Consider the following 19,157-nt stretch of genomic DNA (forward strand, 5'->3'; position numbering starts at 1 on the left):
ATAGCTAGCTATAATGCATATATGTCCGGATATGAATCTCCACTTCCCCAGCTGCAAAGGATTAAAATATAAACTGACACATGCATCCAGCTTCTCCTACATAGGTACGCAGCTATGGAATGCACTACCAACTGCTATGAAAAAAATGCACGACCTACTTAACTTTCGGAAATCCTTGAAGACTCACCTCTTTAATAGAATATACCATAACGATCCATCATTTGAACATTAATACATTGCCGCGTTACCTGTTATTCCAATAATGTTATCTATATATATGATGCTTTTATACACTATGTTTCCCAATGTTTTTATAAAATGAATAATTGTATATACTATTCTGTTGTGGTGACAACTTGGCGGAGCAATGTAAGCCACATTGAGCCTGCAAACGTGTGGGAAAATGTGGGATACAAATGCAATAAATAAATATATGAATTTTGCATACTAACAGTACACACAAACTGCTTTCTCATATACTATACTTACTTCCTACTGTACAAAACTGTCCAAACTTATTTTGTGATGCAACGCGTAGTCCATTCTCCAGTGTTGTTATTTTTGTTTCAAACTTTTCCTGCCCATCAACTGTGGCAAAAATAGGCTTGGGCAAACCAGGTAGGGAGGAAGAGAGGGAGATGTTGGGGTAACTGTTTCCGCTGCTATACTGTCTGTACCCTACCAATCCAAATCTGAAACGACAGCATTTGAAACATGAGGGAGAAAAAGGAGTACTTTTAGGTTTATGATTAATTTAACCATCCTATATAATAATTTGTCCATCTGCGTCCCTAACAGTATGCAAATCAGCTTACGTCAGCTCACCTCCAGCCTTCCCTGTGTCCCACCCTCGCAGTAAGATGAAATGATGTCATAGGAGGGCGGGATACAATGAAGGAAAGGGAAGAACGGAGGCGACGTGAGCCTGCTGCTTTCACTGCTGCCGCTGCGATTTGAGGTAAAATGAAAGTTTTAAAGGCAGGGCGGCAGGAAGGAAAAGAATGCTGTTGTGGGAGGTGAGGGCAGGTAGGTGAGGGCTGGGGTTAACTCGACCTTGGGTGCTTAAAAGGGGGCAGGTGGGGGCTGGGATGTCACTGTACATGGACAGGAGGGGAGGGCAGAGGAGAATCGCTGGGCATGGTGGGGATGTGAGGGAGGAGAAATCGCTTAGATGAGAGTCACTGGATATGGATGGGAAAAGAGGGGAGAGCTGAGGAGAATCGCTGGACATGGATTGGATGGGATGGCAGAGGAGAATCACTGGACATGGACTGGATGGGAGGGCAGGGGAGAGAGGAGAAATCGCTTAGATGATAGCCTTCTTAGAGCCCGTTTCATTTTTCACAAAACGGGCTTTTTTGCTTGTTTTAAAATAGTTCGTCACACAGGAGCTTCTTGTTTTTAATATTTACTACTACTACCAATTATCAGACTCCTAGCATCCATAACTAGCGGTAACTGCATATTCTGAAGATAAATACTGAAGAACCCAAAGGAATAAAATGTAAACTTGTAATTAGGCTAGAAATATGAATTTCGTTGTAACTACCAGTAATCTGGATTGCCAACCTTGGTGTGACAGATGCCCTTACAAGCTGAGGCACTGAGTCTGAGGTGCTCGTGGAGATAACCGGGCCTTTCGTACCCTCAAGCTCATTTATGGGCTCATGGAAATTAGCTGTAATGTTTTACCTCCAGGTTAGCACAGGTACCCTTAACGCCACCTCAATGGGTGGCAGTAAGGGCAGCCATTTCCTTTACCCACTGCAGTAAAAGCATCCTCAGTGCACAAAACCACACACATTGACACTACCACAAGGACCCTTTTACCGCAGCTTGGTAAAACAGGCCCTTAGGGAAGTAATATCGTACATAACAAGCCATCATGCATTTAGAGGGTCACTTCTTCGCTTTGATCTACAGACGGGAGAAAAAAAAAAAGTACTCCACCCATCTTAATAAGGCTTTACACGAAGACGAAGTCCCTCTAAGCTGCATCTGAAGACTGCCCATCCTGTGACAACAAAGCGCTCAGGTAGCAGTTTCCTCCGACAGACCTTCAACGGTTCCCAGTTTCGTAATGTACAACCAACCCAGTGCATTCTGAACTTTATCTCTTTGATCAGCAGAATTCAGTGGGGAGGAAAGACCTATTTTTGGAACTGTGGCTCCCATTTTATTTTTTAATTATTTCTTGCTGTAACTCATTGCTAGCCTGCCGGCGCCTCGGAAATAGGGGAATCCTTGTACAGGATGCCGGGACTCCCAGGAGGAGTTTACAGCTCCCTCCAACATGTGTAAGCCGCACTTCCGCACCCCACCCCGAGACACCGACGCCAACTGTTTCCTCTCCTCACCGGCGGCACCGGCTCCATGCTCGCACGCCCATCACGAAGGCCGCCATCATGCCTTATGATTTCCCTGACCTAGCCAGAGCGCCCCCAGCGCACGCGTGACGCGAGCACTCTAGCCTCCTCCCCCATCTTGCGCATTTCCGGCTTCCAGGGTAACTGACGTCTTTCTCTTCTGGCACTACAGTTTCACGTTATGGCCCATATGGGAAGCGCCGGGTTTAGAAAGGCGGGGTGATGTTTTCATCCATCCATTCCTTTTTATGTTATGTGTGTAAGTTGTTTGGGGGGATAACGGCAGAACGGGACCTGGCTGTAATTAGTTCTTTTTCAGCCGCCGCTGCGGGTGGTCTCTCCTGGCAGTGTTGTAAGCGCTGTCGGTGCTGTCATGTCTGTCAGACTCAATGGTGAGTAAAGCAACCCGACCCCCCTCCCGTCCTCCGTGCTTTATTACCAGCCGTGAGCTTATGGATGTTGTGATTGAATAAGGTTCACGTGCTAAACATATTCGCGGAGAAACCCTTACCTCTATACTGTGACGTTGGCTTGTTTGTGCATCGGTTCCTTTAGTGGAGGAGTGGCCTAATGGTTAGGGTGGTGGACTTTGGTCCTGAGTTCGATTCCTACTTCAGGCACAGGCAGCTCTTTGTGACTCTGGGCAAGTCACTTAACCCTCCATTGCCCCATGTAAGCCGCATTGAGCCTGCCATGAGTGGGAAAGCGCAGGGTACGAAAATAAAAAGATAACAGTTGGTCAGTGTTTAGCTTAGAGTGGAGGTTTTTTTTTTTTTTTTTTAAATGATCCTTTTCTGTATTTTTTTCTGCAGTTTACCGATGACCATTTGCATGCCAGGGTAGTTCAGTGATTATTATTAGTCATTTATGTAGCGTTTCTCTCTCATCTCCCTTACTTGTCCTATATTGCAGTTAAAAAAAACAATGTAGCGTTTCTCTCTTCTCCCTTACATGTCCTATATTGCGGTAAACAAAAAACAATGTAGCGTCTTTCACTCTTCTCCCTTACATGTCCTATATTGCGGTTAAAAAACAAACAAAAAAACAGTGATCCGCTTACAAATAGATAAAACTATGAATACTTCAAACAGACCTGTCACACAACCTCAGTTTTGAAATTATTTGGTAACCTATTTCTCGTTTCAGATGGAACACTAAAAGAAGATGAAACAAATCCGTTTTCTTTTAAGGAATTTGTGAAAAGCAAAAATCGTTCTGCAGTGAAAAATGAAGAACAAAACAATAAGATGTATCAAAAGGTTGTTTTTTTTAAAATACCTTTTCATTTATACCGTTTTGGTGCTAATTTTCAAAGCACATAGACTTACAAAGTTACATAGGTTACTATGGTGCTCATTTTCAAAGTGCACAGACTTACAGTTACATAGGGGCTCATTTTAGAAATTGGATTGGTCAGTGTCCCAAGGACTAGGTGAGGAAACAGATTGGAATGGAAACATCACCCCCACAATCTCCATTTTTCATAGCAGTGTCCATCCCTCTGCCCTGTAAAAATCTCCCCCACAATGTGGTACAGCATCTTCCTGTACTTTCTCTGAGGACAAGCAGGCCTATTTATTCTCAAAAGTGGGTAACGCAGGCTGCGTTGCCCAGTCTGGATATTATGACAAGTGCAAGAAGAGCTTTGTGGCGCATGAGACATGATCCACCACGCATGTGTGCGTGCCTTCCTGCCCGCCGTGCAAATGCGGTCACCTCAGTTGCTTTTTTGCCACTGAGAGGAGAGGATGTACTTTTTCACCATCTCCACACACTGCTCAGTCCAAGAGCTTCTTTTGTGCCTTTTGGCATGTTTTCCTTTGCCTTTTTGGTGGTGCTTCCATTCATGGAATTTTCTTTTCCCTTCCCTTTATTTTCTTAGGTTTTTTGCCAGATTTTAAGTTTTCTTATTTTTTTGTCGTCACAAGCGGGCTCATTTTCAAAGCACTTAGCCTCCCAAAGTTCCATAGAAACCTATGGAACTTAGCCTCCCAAAGTGCTTTGAAAATATGCCTCAAGGCCACTTTCGGGCCTTGGCCAGGTTTATGCTCTATTTTTGGGGGGGTGCCTCTCCCCTTTTTCAGGCATCATCACTTCATTTAATTTAGCCAACAAAATTTTCCCATCCATGTCATTAAAGTTCCCAGTGGCTTCAAGCGCTGTATCTGGTGCAATTGGATGATCTCTGGAACAGACACCCATTCTTGGTGTCTCCAGTGTTTAGGGCCCGACTATAGCCCTGCAAACTACATCCTTTGTCTTTGTATGACGAAAAGGACCCAACTTTCCAGAGAGGCTCAATGTGAGAAACCTTTTGGAGCCAAGTCTGGTTCCTCGGCGTCAATATCAGCATTGAGGTTGGAGGTGTCAGCATTGACGTCGATCATCACATCGGCGTCAGGAGAATCGGTAAGCATGGCTGTTGCTAGACCTGCAGACGCTGGGAGCAGTGGTGCATCGAGTGGGTTTCCACTTGTCTCGTGGCCTACTGCTGTGCAGAGTGCCCGGGATCATCCACAACAACAAAAAAAAGCGAGAAGATCCCAGCGCAGATCGACGAGCCCGGATCACCTCGAGGCGTTGTGGAGCAGCCTTCCCAGAACCAAACGCACAGGAAGGAGAGAACACAAACACGACCTTCGGTGCGAGCCTCTGAAACCTATTGGCACCGGACATGAACCGTGGGACTGACTCCACTTGGAAGGGACGGTGTTCTTCCAAGCATGCTTCCAGGTCTCAATTGCTTGCTTTACATATCATAGCACCACAATGAAGCAAGATTTATAATCTTTTTAATGATCATTACACCTGTAATTTAACTGTTGCTAGGTTTTCCATAGCACTATATCGAAGCAAAATCTGTAATGCTTGTTAACTGCTTATTAGACATCTCATATCATATCACTGCATCTAAAATTGTGAGTGTTCGCTAGGATTGCTAGGTTGTCCATAGCATCATATTGAAGCAATATCTGTAATGCTTTTAACTGCTTAGCAGGCATCTCATATCATAATATTGCATCTAAAACAGTAATTTAAATGCCTGTAAATGTTTGCTAGGTCTTCCATAACACTTTAATGAAGCAAGATCTGTAAGGCTTCTAACTGCTTATTAAGCATCTCAGAACATTACATTGAATCTAAAACTGTAAATTAAATATCGGTCAAATATCATAATACTGCATCTGAACTGTAATTTGCTAAACGCTACCTAAAAAACTGATATGAACCCCAGCAAACTACAACTCCTAACCAGCTATTATCTCTCCCTAATCCACTACACAACCACAACCCCTAATCCAGGCAGCACTACTCCCACAATTCTCAAACCATCCACACAACACATACACAACATACCTATCCAAAAAATTAAACTCTGGCATGAAAAATCCACTAGCCACGGTCACCATCAACAGGAAAGAATGAAAGGACATAACAAACTTATACATCAAGAAGACAGACAACTGATAAAAATGATCACTACCTCAAATCTAACTGAACACCACCAACAAATACAAATAGGATACATCTATGCCAGATCGGCAGTCAATAAAACCACGATACTAACCGACTGGATTACAACTGACCATCTTGACTTCCTACTTATTAGCGAAACTTGGATCCATGATCCCAAAGATCCAATAATCTTAGACCTCTGTCCCCCAGGATACAAAGTTACTCACTGGACAAGAAAAGGAAAAAGAGGAGGAGACATAGCAATAGTCTATAAATCTCAATTCACAGTCACAACAACAGCAGAATCTATTCTTCCCCAACTCGAAATAGCCTCAGTCAGAATCAACCACTCCAACTTACATGATCACTTAGACCTAATCTTATTTTACAGACCCCCGGGCAACTGGCAAGACGCACAAACGCACTTTCTGGATTTCATAGCGAATACTTGTGTTTCTACCCAGAACCTTCTCATAGCAGGAGATATCAACCTTCACCTTGAAGATACTAACTCAAACAATGTACGCGAATGCAAAGACTTCCTCCAACTATGGGAGCTCCACTGGCCAAACATACAACCCACCCATAACAAAGGACATACACTAGATATCATCACCCACAAATTCTCATCAGAACCAAATCTCACACTAATAGATACAGAATGGACAGCCAGGCCATGGTCCGATCACTACAGTGGAAACCTTTCCCTCCGCTGGAGAACAAAAAAGACACAACAAAAACAACAAACCTACACTACGAGAGGCAAAATAGACCCACTAATATTCTGGCAACAATTATACACCGACGAATGGACAACACCTACAGACTCACTTCAGTTTCTTCAAGAATGGGATAACAGATCAGAACAATACTAGACGATATAGCGCCACTTCAAACCAGAACTTCACATAGAAAAAACTCAATACCATGGTTTAACGAAGAACTGAAAGAACTAAAAACACAGGTCAGAAGATTAGAAAGAGCATGGAGCAAGAAAAAAGATGAAAATACACTCAATGACTGGAAACAACTACAAAGAAAATACAAATACACTACGAGACAAACTAAAAAGATGTATTACAAAACCAAAATAGGACCAAACTACAAGGATACACACAAACTCTTCTCACTCGTAAACAATCTCCTAAATACTAATACGGTTACCTCCAACAACACAGATACCCCATCAGCAACCAATCTTGCAAATTACTTCAAGGAAAAAATCATAAAGCTCTAACTCATGATACCTACCAACATAACAGATTACACAAATATCCTTGAATGTCTAGACCCGAAACCCGGGGAATGCCCAGCAGATCGATCATGGACCAACTTTGACACGCTTTCATCAAACGAAATCTCACATTGGCTCGGAAAATATGCCAAATCGCAATGCAAACTAGACATTTGCCCTAATAGACTAATAAGATCTGCACCCAAACAATTCAAAGCAGACCTCACGACCCACATAAATTACAGACTCCAAAATGGGCTCTTTCCCACTGATAAAGGAAACATCCTACTTACTCCGCTACCGAAAGATGCTAAGAAAAGCACAATGGACCTAACCAACTATTGCCCAGTAGCATCTATTCCACTTATAACTAAACTCATGGAAGGCATAGTGATGAAACAACTTACTGAATACCTAAATAAACACTCAATCCTGCACGAGTCTCAGTCAGGATTTCGGTCAAATCACAGCACCGAAACAGTTCTAGTGTCCGCAATGAACTCATTTAAACAAGCAATTGCAACTGGTAATAACATACTCCTACAATTCGACATGTCCAGCGCCTTTGACATGGCTAATCATGAAATACTTTTACATATACTAGAATACTTTGGAGTAGGAGGCACAGTTCTCAAATGGTTCAAAGGATTCCTGACCACAAGATCATACCAAGTAACAACGAACGCAGACAGATCACTCCCATGGACACCTGAATGTGGAGTACCCCAAGGATCCCCCCTCTCACCATCTTTATTCAACCTAATGATGATACCTCTAGCCAAACTCCTAGCCAATCAAAACCTCAACCCTTACATATATGCAGATGACGTCACAATTTCCAACCCGTTCAAACATGATCTAAATGAAATCACCAACGAGATCAACCAAAGCCTCCAAATAATGCACACCTGGGCAGATGCATTCCAACTAAAACTTAATGCAGAAAAAACACAATGTCTTGTACTTACCTCACAATATAACACAAAAAACTTCTCCACTATAACCACACCATACTGCTCTCTTCCTGTCTCACAAAACTTGAAAATTCTCGGAGTCACCATTGATCGAAACCTCACTCTTGATGCCCACGTGAAAAACACTACGAAAAAGATGTTCTACTCCATGTGGAAACTCAAAAGAGTAAAACCTTTCTTCCCGAGATACATCTTCCGTACCTTGGCACAGTCAATGGTAATAAGTCATCTGGACTACTGCAAAGAACAGACTATTAAAAAACTCCAGACTGCCCAGAATACGGCCGCCAGACTCATAAATGGAAAAAGTAAATATGAAAGTGCAAAACCCTTAAGAGAGAAACTTCACTGACTCCCACTTAAGGAACGCATTGCATTCAAGATCTGCACGATTGTACACAAAATCATGCAGACGCCCCAACCTACATGCTAAACCTCGTGGACCTACCTCCCAGAAACGCCACAAGATCATCTCGCAGATTTCTCAACCTATACTTCCCCAGCTGTAAAGGACTAAAATACAAGCTGATGCACGCCACCACCTTCTCTTACTTGAGCACACAGTTATGGAACGCATTACCCGCAGAACTGAAAACAATCGAAAAAACTACCTTTCGCATATCTCTGAAGACATATTTCTTCAACAAAGCCTACAATGAGAACCTACAGCCCCACTAATCCACTTCACCAACCCATTCAGTTATGAAAGCCCATCTTCTATAAATACCCTAATAAATCCCTTCCTTCTCTTTCTTCCCTAATTAATCTCTACACAATACTAACAATACTTGATACACTGGAAAAACCATGTTAATAATACTATGTAAGCCACTTTGAGCCTGCAAATAGATAGGGATAAGGTGGGATACAAATGCAATAAATAAATACCAAGGTGACAAACTTCAGGCTAAGGCCAAGAAGCATCGTCATCGAGCCCCCTCGATGCATGGTGATGGGAGTCCGTCGAGAGATTTGGCATCCGAGAAGCGTAGGTGCTGGGAGAACCGCTCTCCCTCCATACAGGAGGTACCAATGCACTCTTCTACCAGCAGCCACCAGCTGGCTCCAGTATCGAGCCCGACAGTTCTGCAGTCTGTCTCCCAACCGGAGCCCCAGCTTTTTCCAACGTCGGCCCTCAATGAGCGCATCTGGTCTTTGCTTTCTGAGCTGCTTAATGTCCATATGCAACAGTGTTCATCGTCACCAGGGGTGCTTGCACCTACCCTGCCTCCCATTGCGGCTTTGCCTGGCCCTCAGCCTGCAGTGTGGCCCCAATGTCGACTGCCACCCAAGCTAGGACCCCCTCGATGTCAGTGGAGGAAGCTTCGCTGGAGTCTTGAGGACATGGTTCCTCTGCATTGAGACAGACTCGGTCTCGACCCTCCTATAGAGAGGTTTTGTCTGACACCGATAGAGGAGCACTTATGAGAGTCAGAGGAAGATCCCAGGTACTTCTCCTCAGATGAGTCCTATGGGATATCCTCTGAACACCCCCCTCCACCTGAAAGGAGAAAGTCTATCTCGGAGAGCCTTTCATGTTCATCTTTTGTAAAGGTAATGGCTGATGCCATTCCATTTTCTTTAGAAGTGGAGAACGAGCCCAGGGTCAAGATGCTCAAGGCCCTAGACTACACGTCGCCTCCTAGGGAGGCTGTGACTGTCCCTCTCCACGAGGTACTCCAGGAAGTCCTCTTTAGGAATTGGGAGTCCCCTCTGTTGGTCCTGGTACTGTCCAAGAAGATTCCATGTACCGGATCTACAGCACACCTGATTTTGATAAGCCTCAGTTGCCTCAATTCCATGGTGGTGGAATCTGCTTGTAAAAGAGCCAGGAGTCCCAGGGACTGTGCCTTGGCGCCCCTAGGTAGAAAAGCTAGAACCCTGGATTCTTTGGTAGAAAGATGTTCCAGGCCTCTATGCTCATCTCCCGAATACAATCCTACCAGCTCTTCATGAGCCTCTACTTGTGAAACTCGGTGAGCAAGTTGATGGAGCAGGCTGTCACGATTGTGCCCATGTTTCATGCTCTTATTCATCTTGTCATCTGGTGGTCAGACCTGGTGGCTGCGATGGACTGTCTGTTTGCTGTTTCCCATGTTTCAGAAGTCATGCCGGGCCGGTCCGGATCTTCCAGCCTTCCAGACTGTCTTGGGATTTTTGGAACTTAGCAGCACCCTTACCTGGTGAACTCCCTTGTATGTTGCCTTTATTAACCACCTGGAAACTTTCTACTTTGCCTTGGCAACAGAGGTCTTCAGTTGTGTTCTTGTCCTTGTTGGTCTGTTGCGGTTCCTGCCCTGAAAGCTTGCTTTGCCTGCCTGCCTTTGACCCTGATGGTTTCCTGGTTTATTCTACTGTCTGCTGCCTGCCCAAGACTCTGCTTGTTTCCTGGTTTACTACTGATTGCCGCCAGCCTATTGACTCTGTTGGGTTCCTGGTTTCCCTTCTGCTTTGCTGCCTGCCGGTAAGACTCTGCTTGATTCATGGACTATTCTCCTGCTTCTGCTTAGTGCTTCTGTTCCAGTCCAGCCTGTGCCGGTCTGTCTGTGGTCTGCCTTGCCTCCTGTTTGGGTGATTTGCCTGCCGCTGCTGCTGCTGCTGCTCAGCAGCGGCCCAAGGGCTCACTTTTCCTCACCAGCGTGACACAGGCTGAGTCAGCAGAAGGCGTGTCGAAAATACTTGGCCAGGGACACTTTTGACATGGCATTCAGGATCTCTGCCCAGAGTATAGCATTGTGCAGACTCTCATGTCTGTGTCTTTCTGACTTCAACATTCTGTTCAGCAGCAGTTGGCGGATGCCCCATGCTGGGGAGGGGAGGGGGGGGGGATAACCTTTTTGCAGAGAAGGTTGAGGAGGTCGCGGACCAAATCAAGAAACATATGGATACCATCTCTTCTCTCTTCCACCAGGCTCCTTCTGCATCTACCTCCTCAGCTAGGAGGACTTTGGCAAGTTGAGGAGTCCCTATTACTATCAGAGGCGTAGGTACAACCCCTCGGTTCACCAGCCTGCTCAGGCTGAGCCCCAGTGTGCTCGTTCACGTCTGCAGCATTGCGCCTAAGGCAAGGGTTGAGCTTATGACTGGCTCCAGCAGAACATAGCTGCAATAAAAGTGTCCATCCCGGATGACTTGCCGGTCAAGGGGAGGATGAAATTTTTTCAAAAAAGTTGGCCCCGTATCATCTCCGACCGGTGGGTTCTTCAAATAGTCCATTTCAGATACGCCTTCAATTGGTTTCGGAATCCTCCAAATTGCCCATCAAGAGCTCACTCATTCATGTCTCAGCATAGGCAGGTATTTGCAGAGAAACTCTCAGCCCTTCTGAAGGCCCACACGGTTGAGCCCGTTCCACCAGGGGAGGAAGGGCGGGGATTCTATTTCAGTTACTTCCTTATGCAAAAGAAAACAGATGATGCGTCCCATGCTAGACCTAAGGACCCTGAACAAATTCCTAGTCTGAGAGAAATTCAGGTTGGTTTCCAGGGCACCCTTCTCTCAATGATTCAGGAAAACGATTGGCTATGCTCTCTGGACTTAAAAAGATGCATATACTCTCATCCCGATACTTCCAGCCCACTGGCAGTATCTTCGATTTCGGCTGGGAACACATTTTCAGTACCGCGTGTTGCCTTTTGTACTCGCATCAGCTCCTAAGGTTTTCACCAAATGTCTAGCGGTAATTGCAGTGTTGCTACGCAGACTGGGAGTCCATGTGTTCCCATATCTCGACGATTGGCTGGTAAAGAGCACCTCTGAGGATGGTGCTCAAGAGTCCATGCGAAGGACTATTTGGGTGCTTGAGCTACTGGGGTTCATTTTAAGCTCCCCCATCTTCACCCTGCCCAGTGATTGGAATTCATAGGATACCTGCTCAACACACAGGAAGTTCGAGTCTACCTTCCAGAGACGAGAGCGGACACTCTTTTCGCACTCACTTCCAGGTTTTGAGCCTTTCAGCAGATCGCAGCTCAGCAGATGTTCAGATTGTTGGGCCACTCGGCTTCCACAGTGTACATTACACCTATGACACGTCTTCACATGAGATCAGCCTAATGAACCCTGGCTTCTTAGTGGTGTCAAGCCACAGGGAGCCTGGAAGATGTCATCCAAGTGTCCCCAGATCTTGTACACGCCCTTCAGTGGTGGACCATTCAATCCAATTTGACTCTGGGACTTCCATTCCAAATTCCTCAGCCACAAAATGTGCTGATGACGGACGCATATCTCCTTGGGGGGGGGGTGGGGGGCTCATGTAGATGGGCTTCACATCCAAGGTGTTTGGTTCACCCAGGAAACGAATCTTCAGATTAGTCTCCTGGAACTCTGAACAATCTGGAACACTCTAAAGGCTTTCAGAGATCGGCTATCTCATCAAATTGTGTTTATTTAGTCAAACAATGAGGTTGCAGTGTATTATACCAACAAGCAGGGGGGCACCGGATCACGCCCTCTGTGTCAGGAGGCCGTCCAGATGTGGCTTGTTCCTTCGAGCCAGTTATCTGGCAGGCAAAAACAGCCTGACCGACATACTCAGCAGGATAATGCAACCATATGAGTGGTCTCTCAAGATGGGCATTGCTCACAAAATCTTCTCAGTGTGGAGCACCCCCTCGGTAGATCTTTGTCATTCACATCAACCACAAGGTCCCTCAGTTCTGTTCAGGCTTCAGGCCCACAACAGACTAGCATCAGATGCCTTCCTTCTCAATTGGGGGGGACAGGTCCTCCCATACCTGTAGTGGGGAAAACTTTGTTGAAACTCAAGCAAGACTGAGGAACCATGATTCTGATCATTCTATACTGGCCACGGCAGATATGGTTCCCTCAGCTTCTGGAGTTATCCTCTGAAGAACTGTAGAGATTGGAGTGTTTTCCAACCCTCATCACGCAGAATGAGGGGTCTCTTCTACATCCCAACCTCCAGTATCTGGCTTTCACAGCTTAGATATTGAGAGCCTAGAATTCCCTTCCTTGGGTCTTTCAGAGGGTGTCTCCCAGGTCTTGCTGGCTTCCTGGAAAGATGCCACTAAGAGGTGCTATTCTTTCAAACAGAGGAGGTTTGTCCTCTGGTGTGAGAGCAAGACCCTAGATCCCCTTGCTTGCCCTACACAGACCCTGCTTGAATACAATCTACACCTCTCAGAGTCTGGTCTCAAGACCAACTCTGTAAGGGTTCACCTTTGTGCAATTAGTTCTTATTGTTGCCGCCGTGTAGAGGGTAAGCCCATCTCTGGAGAGCCTCTAATTGTTTGCTTCATGAGAGATTTGCTTTTTCTCAAAGCCTCCTATCAAACCTCTACCTGTATCAAGGGACCTCAACGTTGTTTTCACCCAGTTGATGAAAGCTCCTTTTGAGTCACTGAATTCCTGCCATCTAAAGTAGTTGACCTGGAAGGTCATTTTCTTGGTGGCTGTAGGGTCAGCGAGCTTCAGGCCTTAGTGGTGGATGCACCTTATACTAAGTTTCATCACAACAGAATAATCCTCCGCACGCACCCTAAATTTCTGCAGAAAGTGGTGTAAGTGTTCCACCTGAATCAGTCGATTGTCATGCTGACATTCTTTCCCCAACCTCATGCCCATCCTGGCGAAAGCACCTTGCGCACCTTGGATTGCAAGATAGCATTGGACTACTACATGGAGTGGACTAGGCCCCACAGACAGTCCGTTAACTTTTTATTTCTTTTGATCCCAACAGGATGGGGGTCGCCATCGAGAAATGCACCATTTCTAATTGGCTGGCAGATTTTATTTTCTTCACTTATGCCCAGGCTGGGCTGGCCGTAGAGGCTTATGTTACAGCTCACAATGTCAGAGCCATGATTGCGTCGGTAGCCCAATTGAGGTCAGTCTCCATTGAAGAAATTTGCAAGACTGCGACATGGTCTTCAGTCCACACATTCACATCACACTACTGCCTTGAGTAGGATACCCGACATCAGTGGCAATCCTAGGTCGGCCGCAACCCAGGGCAGATCGCCGCTGCGCCCCCCCTCTCCAGGTGCACCGGCGTCTGTCCCCCCAGGGTGTAGCACAACACCCCCCTCCCCCAGCGCATCAAGCCCCCCCTCCCCCCCCGTTCCGGGGCAGAGGGCGCAGGGAACCTGCGGAGCCGACAGGTGCACGGCTGCTCTCTGCACCCTCCAGCAGCGTGCACCCAAGGCGGACCGCCCCCACCCGCCGCTGCTCGACGTGACAGTCGGTTCAGGTAGACAGTGTTGCAGAATCTGTTTGGGGTCTCCACCCTTCTAGGCCCGTTTTGTTCTGATCCAGGCTGTACTGTCACTCAGTTTGTATATAATTTCATGTTAATCTGAGTTATGTCCTTGTCGTTGTGAGGCCCAGTTCACCAATGTTTGTTGTTTTCGGTGAGCCTGGATGCTAGGAATTCCCCACTTGTGAGAATAAATAGGCCTGCTTTTGTCCTTGAAGAAAGCCAAGATACTTACCTGTAGCAGGTATTCTCCGAGGACAGCAGGCTTTATATTCTCGCAGTCCCTCCCACCTCCCCTTGGAGCTGTCTCTATTATTTTTCCTTTTTTGTTGTTATACTCAATTGAACTTGTTCGCGCGGTGGGTGGGAAGGCACTCGCGCACGTGAGGTGGAGCATGTCTCGCACTCCACAAAGCTCTTCTTATGCTTGTCTTAAGATCAAACCGGGCGACGCAACCTTCTTTACACACTTGTGAGAATATAAGACCTGCTGTCCTTGGAGAATACCTTTCTTCAGGTAAGTATCTTTGCTTTACTGTCCCCACCCTCCTCCCCATACTGGGTCAGACTAGTGGCCCATCTAGCCCAGTATCCTGCTTTCAACAGTGGCCAATCAAGGTCACAAGTACCTGGCAGAAACCCAATTAGTAGCAATATTCCATGCTGATAATCCCGGGGCAAGCAGTGGCTTCTCCCATGTCCATCTCAATAACAGACTATGGACTTTTCTTCCAGGAACTTGTCCAAACCTTTTTTAATCCCAGATAATGCTAACTGCTGTTACCATGCCCTCCAGAAACGAGTTTCAGAGCTTAGCCATTCTTTGAGTAAAGAAAAATATTTCCTGCTGTGGTGGTGGGAGGGTGAGAATCTGTAAATTAAGACTAAAGGTTTCTAGAAAGAGGTGGGCTGGGGGTGCTGTTGAAAGGAAAGAACATTCCTTGGCACTGGGGCAGCAGAAGCAAAGGTGGGAAAAATAAAGGAGAAAAATGGGGGGGGGGGACTGGGGCTTTAAAACTAGAAAAAAGGAATAAAATATTCAGATGGGGGACAAAAGCTGGTAAAACAAGAGAAAATATTTGGCGGCTGAGGGGAAGGAAAGCTGGAGAAGAAGAGAAATATTCTGGGGCTGGGGGGAAGGAAAGGTAGAGGAGAGGAAAAAATATTCTGGGGCAAGGGGAGGACACCCAATGAAATTACATGGAAATAATTTTAAGTGAAGCAAATGCAATCTGCCAGCCAATTAGAAATGGTGTGGCGAAGCCGGCGGGAGCCCTGGGGAGAGTTCTCTTTTCTTTGTGAAGGGCAGGACGCCCTGGAATGGGCTGACCTCAAGAGAGGGGCCCAAGCTTTGGAAAGCATCGCGGTTCTGGCGGCGTCCAGTGAGCTTTTGCCAGTCCTTGAAAATCCAGGGGAGAGGGTGTAAATCTCACGCTGGGCCATACCCATATCCGCAGCAGGTCTCCAAGGTGAACAGCCTCTGTCATTTTAGAACAATGTAGGTAAGGGAAGTCGGCAAGTCAGATCCGTAACTTTGGGATAAGGATTGGTTGTAAGGGCTGGGTCATTTTGTTCTGTGTTCGTGTCTTCTCCCCTAATACTGAGATTAGCTTTTTTTTGGGGGGGGGGGGGGAGTAATGAGAGCAAATGTGACTCTATGTTTCTATCTGTGTAGGGATCACCCAGGCCCACAGTGATGCCTGACAATTCTCCTTTCGTGCTGAATGAAACTGATGTAAATCCGGATTTTCAGGAGACATTTTTCAAAGACCCAACACTTGATGACATTCTTGATGACGATGAGGAAGATGGTGACTGGAGTGGGAGTTACCAGCCCTCTGTCATTGAAGAAAGTCAAGGAGCTAGAACTGCTGGTCCCTCTCTAAGTACTACTTATGATTCCTTTTCCCTGAATCCATCTGAACTGGCAGGAATCAAGTCTTTTGTAACTTGGCAATTAAATGACAGCAATGACTTCAAATTGCACAGCACAGATCAAGATTTTGTTGCAGACAGAAGTCCAGTGGAACATGTGGATTTTTATTCCCTGCAAAAAGATTATGAAAATGTATGTTTTAAAAACATTCAAAATTAAACCACATATTAGACTTAAAGAGGTTAAGTCTTAGTACCAAAAGAGGATGGATAACTTTAGGAAATGTTGCATTATTGACAATATAATGATTTATCAGACCGACTATAATTAAGTGCTGTGACAGATGTATCTTATTGCATAAGAAATTCATATGACAGGATTAGGTAGTAGAGTTGCTGTTCCATACAGATCTGATAGACTTGATTTTTCTTTTTCTTTTTACTTCATATTAATGAAGTTCTGCACTGTTAGCACAATACCAGAGTACCCGATTAGTAAAAGGTAACAGCCACTATATGGGAAGATGATGGTGAGCACTGTGGCTATGTGTGCTTTTGTCACTGAGTAATGTGTTCCAGTGCTCAGTGGTAAACCAGGCTCTACCAGCTGCTAGTCCAAAATCCTAAGTGTATAGTCCATTTTAAAAGGAATAAGACATGCCAGAGACTTGGCAGCCCATTTTGAAGTGCATCATCCCATAGTCAAGTCCTTTGCTAGTTGTTCTAAGAAACTAGAAGGTAAGTTTCTCAGATCACCGATTAGCATCATCAGCTAGAGTCAGTAAAGTGTGCTGCCCTGTCAACGCGTGTTATTAATAACGAGTAAAAATAGGCCCGTTTCTGAGACAAATGAAACGGGTGCTAGCAAGGTTTTCCTCGGAGTGTGTGTGTGTGAGAGTGACTGTGTGAGAGAGAGAGAGACAGAGTGAGTGTGTGTGTGTGACATAGAGTGAGACTGTGTGAGAGTGTGTGTGTGAGAATGAAAGTGCATGTGTGAGAGAGAATGAGTGTGCTGCAGGGCCCCCCCCTCCGTCTCCCGCCCTCCTTCCCCTCCCCCTCCCAGCTTCAGGGTCGTGGTCCCCCCTCCCTCCGCCTTTCAGGGTCCCTCCCTCCCACTCCCACATTCAGGCTGGCTCTCTCCCTCCCTCCCACGTTCAGGCTGGCTCCCTCCCTCCCACGTTCAGGCTGCTTTCCTCCCTCGCTTCCTCCCAGTTTCAGTGAAACGTTCCCGTTCGCCGTGCACTCTTACCCGGGTTCTTCTATTGTTCGCGATGCTCTGTTTTTCTTTGAAGCTACGCCTCTGCCCCTGGGCCCGTACCCGTGTTGTTTTATTGGTCGTGACACTCTGTTTTTCTGTGTAGCTCCGCCTCCGCCCCTGTGCCTTGTCCCTTTCGCCACTCCTCGCACCTCCAGCGTTGTAGTGAAGCTTTCTGTGAGTGTCAGTGCTCCGCCCTCGACGTCATCACGTTGTGATGCGAGGGTGGGGCAGACAGTCATGGGGAAAAAGCGATCTACACAACTACATCTTCTGGTTTCAGGCGTCCTTCCGGCTTCATTAGAACGTTGGAGGTGCGTTTTATATAGAGAGATTAGGTCCCATTGTATAACATGTGACCCGCAGTAAAACAGTGCATACCAATGGCATTACCTAATGCTAACACAGCAGTGCACAATAATACTGAGAGGAAATCTTATGAATTCTTTACTAAGTGAGCAGCTAAATGTTCATTCGTTGTTCTTGCAAATGTTGGGCATTCTTTATATTTCTTCCAGTATTAGGAGGTACTGGTATGCTTACAAACACTACATTATTAATATACTTAGTAGTACATGCATATGTGAATTCTTCCACATTTGAATGAGAAAATTAGAACAATGTTTGTTCTACTTTTCAGATGACATAAACAATAATATGCATGTGTCCCGCATGAATCAGCGCTATGAAAAAGTTGTCTTGGTAACAAAAAGCATGTTGTGGAGGCACGTCCGCTGCACCTGTGTTGAAAAAAGCACACACTTAACCCCCGGGGCGTGAAAGTTGGCATGGAACTCCATAAAAAGAAACTTTCACTGCCTAGGTGGTTTATTGGTTATATGTGTGTATAACAAACGTGTGTAGTAATGGTACGCTGTGAAAGCACGTCCATAGCAAATGCTGTTGTGGGCATGTGCATAGCATCTACGCATAGCGAGTGACTGTCCTACACATTTGTCGCTTAGTGGATGGCTATCCTAAGCATGTACTGGTACTATCCCTACTGAGACGCTTGTAATTTCGAGAAGCTCATTTGCATGAAATTTCAGCATCGCTTGTTGTTTCAAATTCATTAACTTTTACCGGGGATCTAAAAGCAATAAGTTTATTCAGAATACCATACCTAGTATTGGCATGTTGCTATGTGTTTGATTTTTGAGTTGAACTTGTATTCTCTCTCTGAATTGTTGTAACTGGTATTCTTGCTATCTCACAGGTTAAAGAAGAAAATTCTCAGCTTTGGAGAACAATTAAAGAGCTTCAGATGTTAAATGAGACACAGACAGAAAAGTATGCAAGTTGATTGTATAAAATTTGTGCTAAGATAGAAAAAAGGGTTTAAGTTGATAAAACCAAGTGCATATGTATGACTTTCAGGTTTGTGTGTACATACAGTGATTTCCGGAGTCCAGTGGTAGTTTAGTTTTAGAGAGCAAGAAAATATAGGGTTCCTTTTACAAAGGGGCGCTACCGATCAGTGTGTGCTGAATGGAAAAAAGCCCATGTGAATTTAATGGGCTTCTTCACATTCAGCCTGCTGCTAATCGGTCACGCCACTTTGTAAAAGGAGCCCATAGTGGAGGGGGGGGGAGGGGTTTAGGTAACTCAGCTTTATAATATTTGATAAATTTATTTTGCATGTTACCTTGAAATATAGGCTGACCACATTCAGCTGAGATCAGTTATAGCAAATTGATCACTGCACCGTTTAACTGCTTTTTCTCCATGGGAGTCATGAGTTCATCTCACAGTATTTTAGGGCTTTTAAAATAATACATCA

The 19,157-nt window shown here is 45.5% G+C and overlaps 2 protein-coding genes across 4 annotated transcripts in view; one reads left to right on the top strand and one right to left on the bottom strand.

The window, feature by feature from the left end:
* PMPCA (peptidase, mitochondrial processing alpha subunit) overlaps nt 1-2,463 on the bottom strand; it is a 42,766-nt gene extending 40,303 nt beyond the window's left edge. Inside the window, exons 1-2 of the mRNA XM_030207632.1 lie at nt 2,358-2,463; nt 490-692 (exon numbers count right to left, since the gene is read on the bottom strand). Of these exons, the coding sequence (XP_030063492.1) occupies nt 490-692; nt 2,358-2,407 (253 nt within the window). The 5' untranslated portion in view covers nt 2,408-2,463. The remainder of the gene's footprint in view (nt 1-489; nt 693-2,357) is intronic.
* A 76-nt stretch (nt 2,464-2,539) lies between these two features.
* Nucleotides 2,540-19,157, top strand: part of ENTR1 (endosome associated trafficking regulator 1) — a 29,849-nt gene continuing 13,231 nt past the window's right edge. For all 3 annotated transcript variants that reach the window (XM_030207633.1, XM_030207634.1, XM_030207635.1), the window contains exons 1-4: nt 2,540-2,758; nt 3,513-3,625; nt 15,923-16,315; nt 18,594-18,667. In XM_030207633.1, the coding sequence (XP_030063493.1) occupies nt 2,740-2,758; nt 3,513-3,625; nt 15,923-16,315; nt 18,594-18,667 (599 nt within the window). In that variant the 5' untranslated portion in view covers nt 2,540-2,739. The remainder of the gene's footprint in view (nt 2,759-3,512; nt 3,626-15,922; nt 16,316-18,593; nt 18,668-19,157) is intronic.

This window comes from Microcaecilia unicolor, chromosome 6 (assembly GCF_901765095.1).
Source record: "Microcaecilia unicolor chromosome 6, aMicUni1.1, whole genome shotgun sequence".
In the NCBI taxonomy this organism is placed as follows: Eukaryota; Metazoa; Chordata; class Amphibia; order Gymnophiona; family Siphonopidae; genus Microcaecilia; species Microcaecilia unicolor.